The sequence below is a fragment of the Melospiza georgiana genome, chromosome 1, assembly GCF_028018845.1.
Source record: "Melospiza georgiana isolate bMelGeo1 chromosome 1, bMelGeo1.pri, whole genome shotgun sequence".
Taxonomy (NCBI): Eukaryota; Metazoa; Chordata; class Aves; order Passeriformes; family Passerellidae; genus Melospiza; species Melospiza georgiana.
Genome location: NC_080430.1, coordinates 123351102 through 123364814, shown reverse-complemented (window position 1 = coordinate 123364814; position 13713 = coordinate 123351102). Strand labels below are relative to the sequence as shown.

General features: G+C 41.1%; 1 protein-coding gene across 2 annotated transcripts; it reads right to left on the bottom strand.

The window, feature by feature from the left end:
- Positions 1-463: 463 nt before the first annotated feature.
- Positions 464-12574, bottom strand: GDAP1 (ganglioside induced differentiation associated protein 1). Of its 2 annotated transcripts, none has more exons than XM_058023661.1 (6): positions 12460-12574; positions 11832-12024; positions 10378-10551; positions 7923-8017; positions 7385-7499; positions 464-3261 (listed from the first exon to the last, which is right to left on the bottom strand). In XM_058023661.1, the coding sequence occupies exons 1-6, from the start codon at positions 12508-12510 to the stop codon at positions 2879-2881; spliced, it is 1011 nt and encodes a 336-aa protein (XP_057879644.1). In that variant the 5' UTR covers positions 12511-12574; the 3' UTR covers positions 464-2878. The 2 variants fall into 2 exon arrangements, with proteins under 2 accessions (XP_057879644.1, XP_057879653.1); XM_058023670.1 differs by having other exon boundaries at positions 464-3258.
- Positions 12575-13713: the final 1139 nt, after the last annotated feature.

Sequence of the window (13713 nt, the reverse complement as noted above, 5' to 3'; positions counted from 1 at the left end):
CTTCTCTCCTTGAATAGCATCAGAGTCCTTACAGCAACACTGTGTAATTCTCAAATGCGCTTTGTTTTATAGCCACAGAAGATAAAAACCAGACTAGTATGTGGCCTTAGAATCCATGTTTATTGTGTGGGTCCTACATAAAGATATGAAATATATCTGATGCATGATATGAGAGCAAATAGTAAATGAAAACTAGAAGATTGCTTCAGTACCCAATCAAAATAGTATCCAGAGCTACCAGAAAGAAAAAAAGCCAAGTTGAAAAGAAATTTTGCAAGCACAAAAGCTATCTTGCACAAAGAGCCAAATGCAGCATGGTGCTTCTAAATCTCATCCTATTTTGAGGAATTTAATCATGGATAAGCCTTTTGCTGCCACCTGTACAGAAATCAATGCACAGTGAAAATAAGTAGGATACCAAACAGTTGAACTCACAGAAATGAATCAAACCAGGGATCCAAACTTTTCCACAATAAAACTTTCATTCAAGCTCATTCTTGCAGATGGCAAGTTTAATTGCTGTTTAGTAACATTCATTTTCCAGTGAAATATTATTTCAACTTTGGCCTCTCATTTACCCAGTATAGAAACTACACAAGCGTAAGTGGCAGGTGTCAGGAACAAACCTGTGGTAGAACCACACAGTTATTTCCAGAGGTCTGGAGAGACTGCTAGTGCACTGAGGGTGCTCACAACCCTCTTATGCTGAGATCACAAATTTTTTGTCTGTGAAAAGTAGTTTTCCTGCCTCAGAGGCATGCCAGAGCAGAGTCCTGGAGGACCACTGACATCTGGTGGCCACTTCACTCTAAAGAAGACTAAGTCATATATATTTAGTTTTACTGTGACTTGATCAAATTACATTTTACAGGTGGTCTGACAAAAATACATGCCAGGGAAGCATTAAGTTACAGGTCTTACTCTGTGTTTATTAACTTAGTGGAATTTGATAGCTACAAGTAAATGCAGATGAACTGCAACACACAAACAGCAAACTCAGTTAAAGCTGCCAGTACATTAATAGTATTGTTGGATTAAACCCACTCTAGAGATAATAAATCTTTTCCAAATAGAGCACATTTAATTCAACAAGTTCTTGAGGACCACTGGATCATGAAATAGAATTATATAAAACTGTCTTTTTTACAAATGAAAAAGCACATTGTTTCCTAGGTAAGATGTTTCTTATTACTGAAAAGGAGTAATGAGATTTAGGTCTACTTTTGCTAGACAACTAGCACAATATTAAATAATAAGCAGGAGTATCCAATAATTTTATCTGTATTGATACATACTAGATGGTGAGCTTGCCCAGACAGAAACTGCCTCAGTTCTCTCCAGCAAACTTGAGATGATCTTCTTGACACCTAAATGCAATTGTGCAGAGAGACCACACCCACCAGCACTGGACCTAAAATGTACTTAGGCCTGTTAGCACTGATTGTTGATAGGCAAACACTTAAAGCTATGCTTTGTTTGTTGCATCCATGTACAACTTGTAAACAAAACTCTGAGGCTTTCAAACATTCATCAAGCATACAAAAGTCTTACTAAACTGTCATGAGAATTTTCAGCCCTTCCCAAATGCTTTTTTGATGCAAAAGGATTCAAAGTCCACTTTCAGGTAAATGTACCTCTCTTGTTGAAATGGGAGCTCAGTTCAAAACTAATAAAACTCACAGCATCCATTGAGTAATAGGAAGTAATCAAACAGTTTTTCTACACCTTTCCTCCATGCAACAAGAGGGCAGTTTTGCAAAAAATTAGCAGTACAAATTGTCTCCAAACTTTCTGTATTTTTCACTTAGCATCAACATGACCCTATCCATAATTAAACAGATTGCTAAATTACACCTTTACCTTCAATCTAGGCTACCTAACCAGACTGATAGCTAGTGAACTATTTTTAATTACTTATACAAAAAGGCGTTGCTCTGCTTATGTTTTATAGTTGGTTGTGGCACGTTGTGGGCAAGCATTTCATACAGACATGTACAATTGCTAATGTTGCCAAGAAGTGTGCAAAAAATAGCCAGTGCTCAGAGTGAAACAGTACAAGGGACACTCATATGGAGGCAACCGTATTAAGCCACTCCAAAGAAAGCAGCAAATGTGCACCAAGACAGTTTGATTTGATTCAGAGTTTGAGGCTGAGCCCAAAAGGCTTTCAAAAGACAAGTGTCAGGTGTTTCGCTTCCATTTGTATTTCAGCAAAATTGTAGTATCTGTTGTCCAGTGATGACTCTGGAGAATTTCTCTTGTGTGGTAGACAAATCACTGATGCTCTTACCTGCTTCAGGTCTTTTCCTGAACTGCTGCATGAACATACACTGACAAAAGTGGCTTTACAAGATTATTTTTAACACATTCCTAGAGATCCAACTGCAAATTAGCAGACAATAATCAGTACAGAGAAACTTGGTCCTGTACACAACAGGCACAATGTTCCAATTAAATCTTACTCTGAGCATTTAAAGTAAGAGCTATTTTCAGTATTTTAACAATGCTGGTTTCTTCACAATAATGCATTTCATCTACAGTGAAAAGCTGTCACATTGCTGCATATCTATTAAATAAAAGCATATTAATTAGGTCAGCTACTGGGTATAGGAGACAATAAGCACTTTAATAAAGCACTGTCAGAGTTATAGTCCCTTGGATGAAAAGTACGTCTCTTCTTTCCTTTGTCGTCCTCCCAACAAATATTTTTGAAAAATATCTCAGCATTGCCAACCCAATTAAACAGCAGCAGGAGATGATTACTCTGTGGCAAAGTTCTAATTCGCAGACATAATCGTTCTTCTACGTTTATATTTTATTGAAGATATTTTCCTGAGGGCAGAGATGCCCTCCACTCACCACCAGGGACAGACAACATCTAAAAATAATTTTGCCTGGTTCTAATCGATAGCACCATGTTGGCAAATCTCTTCCGAAGACAGAGGAAAGCAAGGTAACCCACCCCTGCCAGCATGCTGACCAGCAGGGTGGTGCCCAGAACCCTGGGAGCCCTTTTCTTGGCCACACGGAACGCTGTTGGCAGGACAGCCGAGATTAATATATTGTTGACGTGTCCCAAAACTTTGTAAAATGCTTTTCTCTTCACAACACGCTCATAATAAGCTTCCAAGTTGGGCCGCTTTCCATTTCCCCAGTTTCTTCTTGCTAATCCCAGAAACTTCAGGCGATGTAATGTGACAGCAAGTGACACATCTGCCAGACTGAAGAAATCACCACAGAGCCAAGGCTGATTCCCATCTTCTAAGCAGAGATAAAACATAAAGCATTAGGAACTAATGGAATATAACCACATTTAGTTTAGTGATACTTGAAAGTAGCATCTAATAAAGAGCAACAACACTTCAGCTAAAATATTACTTTAATTAATAAATATTTTACTAATTCCTGTCCACTCTTTGCACAATCTTGTAAAGTCTTAGGCTCAGCAGCCTGACCTACATTTTTTAAGGAAAAAAAAGAAAAAGATCCACATTCCAGGTTCATAAATTAAAACCCACAGTAAACACTTATTTTCCTCAACTAGATTTCTCAAATCTGGATTAAATTAAACAGGATTGGAAAGGAGGAAGGCAGTTTAGCTTTTACTGAAAAGCTACCACTTGTCTGAAGAATTTATCTTGCCTGTGTCACTCAGCTCAATGGCATTCACTCAAGAACTAACTCCAGCCAGATTGTTGGAGGCTTTCAAGTCAAAAAGAAATGGATCAGATGACTGACTTGCACCAAACATATCAGCCCATTGAGATGACAGAATCTGTCTACCTGTCCCTCTTTCATGTCTCTTTAACCCCAAATCATGGGGGGTTTACACTGAGATGTTTGAGAAATTACTAATATTCACACTGCTCATCACTAGTCCGGAACACAGATGGAGACCCCAGGTACCCTCTCCAGTCAAAGGAAGAAGGTGAATCTTCTTGGGATGGCTCAGAGCAGGCACTGCCAGGCAGCATCACACTTCACTGTCAGTGATCTGAACCACACCACCTGAAAGGGCTGACATGTACTGACTATACCAAGAGCTTTTGAAACCCAGGATATGAAACTTGATAGCCAGCACAGCTATCTTAGCTGCCAGCAAAGTACTCTGCTCTAGCCTAGATCTCAGATAGAGAGGACTATGCTGTTCCCGTCTCATTTGTAATTTTGCAGTTCATCCCACACAGCAGACATGGAAAAATGCTGGCACGAACACTCAGCAGCACCTCTCTGGAAACAGAGAAATTTTGCAATCTCCTTTCCAACACATTTTCCACTAGAGAAAAGCAACAGCTTGGCACAAAGTTGATACCAGTCCATTTTGACTGGTTACACAGGTCTGGAAGAAAGGCCTCTGTAGAAAAGGAGTGTATCCTAGGTTGCTGAAAGGATACCTGGGAATTCATCCAGTGCATTAAACAAGATGATGGAAAAGACCAAAGAATCTATCCTGTATTAAAGAAAGATGCCTGCAGTGGCAGCAGTAGCAGTTGAGGGATTCAAGCAACTGCAAGAGAAGCAGGAACTCTGAGTTTTACTAGAACCTGGAGAAATACAGATCACAAACCTCCAAAGTGGGACTACCTCAGACAAAATTCCAAGAGGCAATAGTCCCATGTTTCACAAAATCCAGAGACCCCAGAAGCTTTCATAGGTTCATCAATCCTGCACCAGTTGACTCCTTGGAAAGGCTACTTAGCAGAGAAAGGAAAAGGGTTGCTGGAAATGGTGACAGACATAGTTTGCTGAACAAAATCCTTCCATCTTTTATGAGTTAAAATATTTTCTATGACTTTCACTGTTGAGTCAGTAGAAAATTTAATCTGGATTTTTAACTGCTGGTTCAAACCTACAGTTGTGATAGTAATCTTTAGTTATTACAACAGCTATTTATAGAGCTAAATGCAAAAAGTTATTGATTTGAGCAGATGCAGTTAATATTGACTGATGCTTCATGCAGTTTCCAGTGAAGTCAGGGAAAGGACTCCTATTAGCACCACTAGGAGCTGAACCATACTGTGAAAAAGCAGAAGGCTAATCCCATTTAAACAGAATTTAGGATGCTGACATGGTTAAGTGCCTGTGGGTATAGATCAGGGGGAAGGTCAGCATTGCAGATGTCCTTGCAGGAGTGTGTTACAGACCTGCTAGCCACCATGAAGAGGCAGATGACGCACTCTACAGGAGGCTGGCAGAAGTCTCTCAATTTCCAGCCCTTGTACTTGTGGGGGACTTCAGCCTGCCAGATGCCTGCTGAAAATACAACACAGTGGAGAGGGGGCAGCCTAGGAGATTCCTGGAGTGTGTGGTAGAAAACTTAGTCTCAACTGGAGACGAACTCATGGTGATGTGGTGGTCAGTGGCCATCTTGGGCACAGCAACTATGAAATGATGGAGTTTTCAGTTCTGGGTGAAGTAAGGAAAGGCACCAGCAGAACTGCCACCTTGGATCTCTGCCAGGCAGACTTTGGACTGCTTAGGAGTTTGATTGACAGAGTTCCTTGGGAGTCAGTCCTGAAAGGCAAAGTAGTACAGGAAGGACAGGCAAGATTTAAGGAGGAATTCTTAAAGGCACAGCAACAGATAGTTCCCATATACTATCAGGGACAAAGACCAGCCTGGGTAAACAGGGAACTTGGGCTGGAACTCAGGGTAAAAAGGACTGTGTCTCACCTCTGGAAGGAGAAGTGTAACTACAAGTATGTCTGAGGTTATGAAGGAGAAAGTCAGAAAGAAAGCCAAATGAACTTAATTTGGCACTGCAGTTAAAGACAACAAAAACAGTTTCAGTAAATACACTGGCAGCAAAAGGAGGGCTAAGAATTCTCAACCCTTTGCTGGATGAAAGGGAAAACATAGTGGGGATGAGGAAAAGGCTGAAGTTCTTAATGACTTCTTTGCCACAGTCTTTAACATTAAAACCCATGGTCCTCAGGCTTTCCAGCTCCCAGAGCTGGAAGTTGTCGATTGTGACCTGAGTGAAGCACCTACAACCCAGGAGAAAATGGTTAGTGACCTGTCATGCCAGTTAGACACTCAGAAGTCTGTCGGTCAAGATGGGATATGCCCAAGAGTAAGAAGGGAGATGCCAAAAACTTGCCAATTATTTCAATCATTTACCAGCAATTCTGGTTAACCACAGAAGTCTCTGTTTCCCAGAAATTAGCAAATGTAATACCCATCTACAAAAAGGGTCAGAAGGAGGACCCAGAAAATTACAGACCTATCATCCTGACCTTGGTACTGGGAAACATCATGGAGCAGATTGTCCTGAGTGTCACTACATGGCATGTGCAGGACAACCAGGGGAACAGGCCCAGCCAGCATAAGTTTACAAAGGTAAGTCCTGTTTGGTCAACCTGACCTCCTTCCATGACCAGTGACATGTTTACTGCATGAGGGAAAGGCTGTGCATATTTTCTAAATACCTGTAAAGATTTTGACCTGTCTCCCAGACCATTCTCCTGGGCAAACTGGCTTGGGTGGGCTTCATTCTTTCATTCTTCTTCATTCTTCATTGACTGAAAAACTGGCTGGAAGTCCAGGCCCAGGGAGTGCTGGTAAATGCAGTTACATCCAGTTGGTGGCTGGTCACTAGTGGGGTTCCCCAGGACTCTGTATTTGGGCCAGGACTTTCTAACAGGATGAGAGGAAATGGCCCTAAGTTGAGCCAGAAGAGGTTCAGATTAGATATTAGAAATGTTTTTCACTGAGAGTGGTCAGGCACTGGAATATGTTGCCCAGGGCAGCCGACAGCAGGATATGGTTAGGTGTGGTTATGATGGTGCTGGGTGGACAGTCAGACTAGATCATCTTGAAAGCCTCTTGCAACATTGATGATTCTGTGATTGTGTGAATAATTTGACTTTCATTTTGGTGGAAGCAAGTAAACAGGGCTGCTTTCCAAGAGGGTGAGAGAAGAAGGTTGACTAATGACTAGAGCAATTATTCAGATTGCTTATTCTGCATATACCAAAATATCAGCAGAGTATCTGCACAAGATTATAATAAACCTGTGTTAGACATTAAGGTTGTGATCATTATAGTGAACTGAAGACTATACCTATAACATCAACATTCTGTAGGTAATTTTTTTCCTGATTTTGTTGATAAAAATACTAAAAAATTATGCAGACAATTATACTTCTTTTCCTGAAAATGTGATCAAGAATTCTCATGAGACAGTGAGAAGTCACTGAGTGAAACAGTAAAGTAAGGTAGTATTTAAAACAGTATTGATCCCTTCTGTGATATATAGATCAATCTATATTAAAAGTATCAAATCTGACACATTAAAAATTGCTTTATAATGGTGCTGTCAACAAGTTTACTCAGTATCCTCAAACAGAAATATTTATAGGATTTAGCAAGAAAAATTTCTTACCTGGTGTTTCCTCATTTCGCCGCTGCAATTCAGTCTCAACCTGATCCAAAACTTTTTCCAGTTCATCCAGTATTTTCTTTAGATATTTTATATTATCATGATCCAGCAGTTTAGACTAAATAAACATACAGGTTAGTGTTTAATCATTGTACAGAATTTATATTTTTATCACAGAATATGATTATTTTCTCCACATAGTCAGATGGATACTACATGGATACTGGTGACAATTCAGAAAACAGAAGAAAACTTTAGAGATACCAGATATTAAGGTTTGCCTACCCTTGCAGGCTGCTCAACAGCCTGACAGCAGCACTGATGTGTACTTACCTTTGAAGTCACTGGGACCAGTCCAGTACTTCAGCACACACTTGAAGTGTGTAGCTGATCTGAGGACAGACTGTTTCATGCCTTGAAGGGTTAAACCACTGTATGACATTACTGGTAATGACAAGTGAAACAAATGTTCATATTGTGACCAAAACATCTAGCACTAACAAGCTCATAATAAAGGGGCCCATACAAAGGGGTTTCTTACCTTAAGGCGCTTCTGTTTTGCTATATAGGCATCTTGAAGGTCTGGATTTTCTTCTGCAAGTTTCTTCAATTCTGATTCTGTGTTACTTATTTGGCCTAATTTAAAAATATTTAAAAAAAGAAGAAAAAAAAAACCACAAAGGCAGACAAAAAAAGGAATGACAAATATTAGATATCCAAACATACTCATAATGCAATCCACAGGAATTGACCAATAGCCTGTGTACAAATACCATACCAAGGAAATTGGAATTGCTGCTTCAATATAGCAATCACTAGGTTAGGATTTAAATACATCACATTTTGGAAAACTTGAATGCTTTTTAAACTGACCCACCACACCTTCAGCTCATCAGTTGTGACAGAGCTGTTAGGCCCACACTGAGATTTCTGGTCACTGTAGGCCATAAGCATAATTTCACAGCAAAAGCCTAAATGCCACTGAATATGGAGCCAAGGTGTTTTCATTTAGCTAAAATCTGATGCCAGAGTCTGTGATCCTTTTGGAAATGTTCTTCAAGAACTGTGTGTATGTCCTAGAAAAACATTATTACATGATTTAAAGAAGGAATGATGTGAAAAGTTAATTTTACTGATTTCTACTATGCATGTATAGCCTTTTCCTTAAAATGGGGCTTTGCTTGAAAATGCCATACTCATAAACCTAAAATACCAAAAGACAATGATTTATAAATCTTCTAAAAATAAGTATTTCTAACCACAAACTGAGAACAAAAGAATAATTATAGAGCATGAATCACCTCTCACTTGCACTTGATAATAAAGTTTAGTTACAATTAAGTCTGATAAATTAAACTGATAAAAACTCTTTCTAGAGAATAACAAACTCACTTTTTTATATATTCATTTCAACATGACTGTGAAAGTCATACTTCAATACAGTGTATGAAGAAATGGAAGGATGTACTCATACAACCAAAATTTTACATATGCAATTAATTACTTACTTGGATTTGGTATGCATGAACATAATACACAACTGGCTCATGCCTTATTATATCCAGTAGTCTGAAAATAAAGGTGTTTCAAGCTGAAATGAAACCATCTCCGACCAGGAGAAGTTTGAACATGCAAAGGAATTGTTAAGAAACATCCACAGGCTTTTCAAAAAAATGCTTCAAATCAAAAAATGTAGGCTATGCTTTAAGCATAAAAAGATAAGAAAACAACCCAAGTTAGATAAGCAATAATGTTAGCTCTGCCAGTACGAACATGTGCAAACTGAGAACAATTTATATCAACTAGAAGCTTGAGTGGAAGAATACATACAGCAAGAAAAGCAGAGGACAATGTTGTAAAGTGAGCTGTAATAAAAGCACTGATTATTACCATGCGAAAACAGAAAAACTACCCATAATGCCTATGAGTAAAGCACAATTGTTCAATAAACAGTTAGCATCCACATTTGGGAAAAAAATAAATAAATAAATAAAATCAAAACCACCAAACCAGACAATGCACTGATTAAGGGAATAATTCATGTTCTTGGACAAGGGGAAGTGGCTTTAAACTGTAGGAAGTAGATTTAGATTAGATATGAAGATGAAATTCTTTCCTGTGAGGGTGGTGAGGCACTGGAACAGATTGCCCAGAGAAGCTGTGGACTCCCTATCCCTGGAAGTGTCCAAGGCCAGACTGCATGGGGCTTGGAACAGCCTGATCTAGTGGAAGATGTTGAAACTGGGCGATCTTTAAGGTCCCTTCCAACCTAGGCCATTCTATGATTCTATGATTTCGTGATCCTATGATTCTATGTTACTATGTACTATGTTACATTAACCATGCAACAATATGGGAAAGTAACTGCCTGCCTTCACTTGTGACAACATAAGAGTGTTACCAGAAATTTTAAGGAGGAGGATAAGACATTTTGTTGGAAATATGATTTCTCAAGCTAACACAATATCACTGTTTATGATATCATGGACTTACTAATAGTATAGATGTATTACATTTCAAAGACTCTGCAGTATTTGACTTTGTTCTACAGAGCATTCTAAAACATCATATAAAAAAAAATCAACACCATATAAACGAAAATGTTGACAAAAAAAATTAATCAGAGATCTCAGAATGTAATAGTAAACAGGGAATCATCATCCAGCCATGCTGTCAGGAGTTGATATTTGTCCTAGAACTACTTAGTTCTTTTGTAATACATTGAAGGAAACATAAAGGCATCAATTAAAAGGTAGCCGTGGTACAAAAAAATTATCTCCATAGACACCTCAAAAACAACATTTCCTCTTTCCCATTTCCAAATCCCAACAGAATACACAATCAATAAAAAGTATATGCACAAATCATCAAGGACTGCAACTAAAATTCATAAATTGTGCTCAGTATTTTGTATTTAAGGTGGACTTAAGAAAGAAGAAAAATGTAATGCAGCAACCTACTAAGTCAGAGACATTCAGAGCTACACCAGTACATACTACGGATTCTGCTGGTAGCATAGGCTGGGATCATGGAGTCCACTGTTAACTCGGGGTGCAGGATGCAGCCATGTGTGTAGGCATCCATAGGCAAGGAGTCTAAAAGCTCTCTGTAGTGCTGCACCCTTGGATAATACATGCTCCCCTCTTCTGGCATTAATCTTGGTACTTCCTCTGCAAAACAAAGTTAAAAATAAAGTTAAGAAAAGAAGAATCATCTAATTGACCAAAGTTCATCCAGTCATGTCCAGCTGGGACAGGTGACACAGCCACAGGGAAGAAAGCTTTACTTGTTCCCCGGCATAACTCAACGGTGTGATTGCAGCTCAGAAAAATGTATATTTGTAGCTCATTTTAAAATGTTTTATAATTCCAATTATAAATGGATGCAAATTCAGCAACTCACACAAACATGTATTTAAGAGGATTGGAAATCAGAAAACCACACTCAGCTCTGTTATGTACATCTAGGAATGCGTGACCATGACATTCAACCCTATAATGCTCTCACAGCTGGGGACAGCTGAGATTCCAGGAAATTGTTACGGCTGAAATGTTACTGTTCCTGCAATAGTGTAAAAATTACAGTACAGGAATCCTACACAACGTGTGGCTGGAAGTATTCCTACACATCAATGAGTTTTACCCTATTCTTGATCTACCTGGGCCCCAACTCCTTTTTTGACTAAAAGACAACATTATGTTTGTTCAAAGCACAAATTATGTTCACTCAACAATGAAGTTTTCTTCATGCCTCAAAAATTGCAGTGCTAAATCCCTGAAATACAAAATGCTGCCATCTTCACACCTATACAAAATACAGCTCTGCATTTCCTTCAAAAATTGAGGCAGGTTTTTTTGTTGGTGTTTGATTTTTTGGTTTTTTTTTTTTTGTTTTTTTTTTTTTTTAACAGTACAGGCACAAAGAACTTCAAAACCCTGCACATGCCCACTTCCAAGAATTCTCTTCCTGCTCTTTTACCTCTTCATTCCATTTTGTCTCCAAAAAAATTTTGCTCATTCTACTTCCACTGTTCTACAGAAGATTATTCTGAAATTAAGCATGTTTCCTCTTATCTTACAGAGAATCTGGACCTGCTTGACAAAGGCAGTCAGGCAGCCCTGTTCAGTATGTTACTTTTCGCGGCAGTGTCACACCATTGGTGCTGCTGCCATTTCTGGCCTTTCCATCCTTCCTGAAGGGCTAAGGAGGACAGTGGTAGGTTTTACTTATAAAGGTACACTCATGAAGGTGCTGGAAAGCTTTCAGCTCATTTTAGAGTAACATGTTTTCAACCCAAACTGCTAGCTATTAAGAGAGCCTGTTTACTTGTGACACTATAAACATGTTCTGCCCTGAACGAGAGTCCTGCAGTGACACAGAGCTGCCCTAGCATTGCTGCAGCCTACGGGGTGAGGGGAAGAACCACACAGTGAAATGTCTGTGGGATTACCATCTACAAACGTTGCTTCAAGGTAATCAATAATCTGCGTTGCCTCACAAATGACGTTTTCCCCATGGATGAGGACGGGTACTTCTCCAGAGGAGCTCAAGCGCATGAACCACGGCTCGTTGTGCTCGCTCAGGGGCAGGTTCACATCGCGCTCCTCGCATTTCAGCGCCTTCTCGGCTATTGCCAGCCGCACCTGGAACGGCACCGCCAGGGTCACCCGGGCAGCATCCCCGCCCGGACAGCATCCCCACCCGGGCGGCATCCCTGTCCGAACCACATCCCCGCCCGGACAGCATCCCTGCCCGGGCACCATCCCTGCCTGGCCCGCATCCCTGCCCGAGCAGCATCCCCGCCCGGGCAGCATCCCCGCCCGGCCCGCATCCCTGCCCGGGCACCATCCCTGCCCGAGCAGCATCCCCGCCCGAGCAGCATCCCCGCCCGGCCGCTCTCCCAGCCCCGCCTCGGCGCACCCACGGCCGCCCACCCTCCATCCTCCATCCTCCATCTCTCCATCCCCCATCCCTCCATCCTCCACCCCTCCCTGCCCGGTGCCACCGCGGGCGCGCAGGGGTTGCGGGCGCGGCGGGAGGCGGCGATCCAGGGCCCCGCTCCCCCGCCCAGCTCTCACCTTCTGCGAGGAGAAGGACTGCGTCCAGTGGTACAGCACCAGCGGCGCCATGCCCGGCTCGGCTCGGCCTGGCTGGGTCCGGCTCGGCTCGGCCCGGCTCGGCTCGGCCCGGCTCGGCCCGCGGCGCCGGGCGGGGCAGGAGGCAGCGCGGAGCGGAGGCCGTGCCCGCCCCGCGCCGATCGGCTCTCGGAAATTACCCGAAGGGGATGCCCGGGGGATGCGGGGGACAGCCCTCACTGCTCGGAGGACAGCCCTTCCGAAGGGGAAACCGCCTGCAAGGCCGTCTGCAGCATCCCCTAAGGAAGCGCAGGAAGATGGATGCGCAAGTAGGGAAGGTCACATGGCAGGATTTAGCCTTTTATATTTATTTGGGTTTGGTTTGTTTTGTTTTTCTTTTGGTTTTGGTTTTTTTTTTTAACCAGTGCTTCCAGTATGAATTTCAGCGTTTCAACATCGGCAACACAAGCCTGAGGAAAAAAAAAATTAAAAAAAAAAAAAAAATTACCGTAAATCATCCTGAATTGGACCCTGCAGGCAAAATCAGTCTCTTGCAAAATGAGTCATAGCAAGAAGGAACAAAGCTTTTGAATAACTTCTTTTGCCTCCAGATGTGTTCTTTCAATCTCAAGAGAGAAAGTTTCTCAATTATTTTTTTTCTAGACAAAATTAGAAAATCCAACCGTTTTGCAGGGCTTTTTAAATTTTCCCTGTGTGAAACAAGGTCCTTTCTGAAAAGCATTTGATAACGAACAATGGCTTACATCATCAGGAAATGCCTCCTCTGTATCTTACATAGGTTTAGATTTGAGATAGTTTAGAAATGCAATTGCTGATAGTACCATTAGACACTATCAGCAAAAGCAGGCAGAATTTAGCAAAGTAAAAAAGCACAGTGAGATTACAGAGTGCAGAGTATTGTTCTCCTAATTATGACTGCTCAGTTCCCAGTAAAGATGACTATAAGGTAAGTCTGATAACTCAGTCCCATGTGCCATTTCTATATAACAGATGAACCTCATGATCAGTATCTTAGAGACCTAACCTAGTATATTGAGAGCTGTAACCCAATAGCAAGAACATCAAGGGAAATTTTTACTAATGTTAAGCAAGGGAATGGATTTAAGTCACTGAGACAAGGTAATGGACAAATCTTATAAATAAAAAGAAAAGAAACAAAAAGCCAGCTTCCAGCCCTGTACTGATCATGGGAGTGGGCACAAGGGCAGGCCCATGCCTTCCTCAGAGACCACTCCC

Excerpts from the sequence above, each read along its gene's own strand:
- GDAP1 (XM_058023661.1), bottom strand. The coding sequence starts at position 12,510 with ATGGCGCCGCTGGTGCTGTACCACTGGACGCAGTCCTTCTCCTCGCAG. Across the intron at positions 8,018-10,377 it reads TGCTACCAGCAGAATCCGTA|GCCAAATAAGTAACACAGAA; the intron begins GTATGTACTGGT and ends TTTTTAAATTAG. Across the intron at positions 7,500-7,922 it reads CAAAACAGAAGCGCCTTAAG|TCTAAACTGCTGGATCATGA; the intron begins GTAAGAAACCCC and ends ATGTTTATTTAG.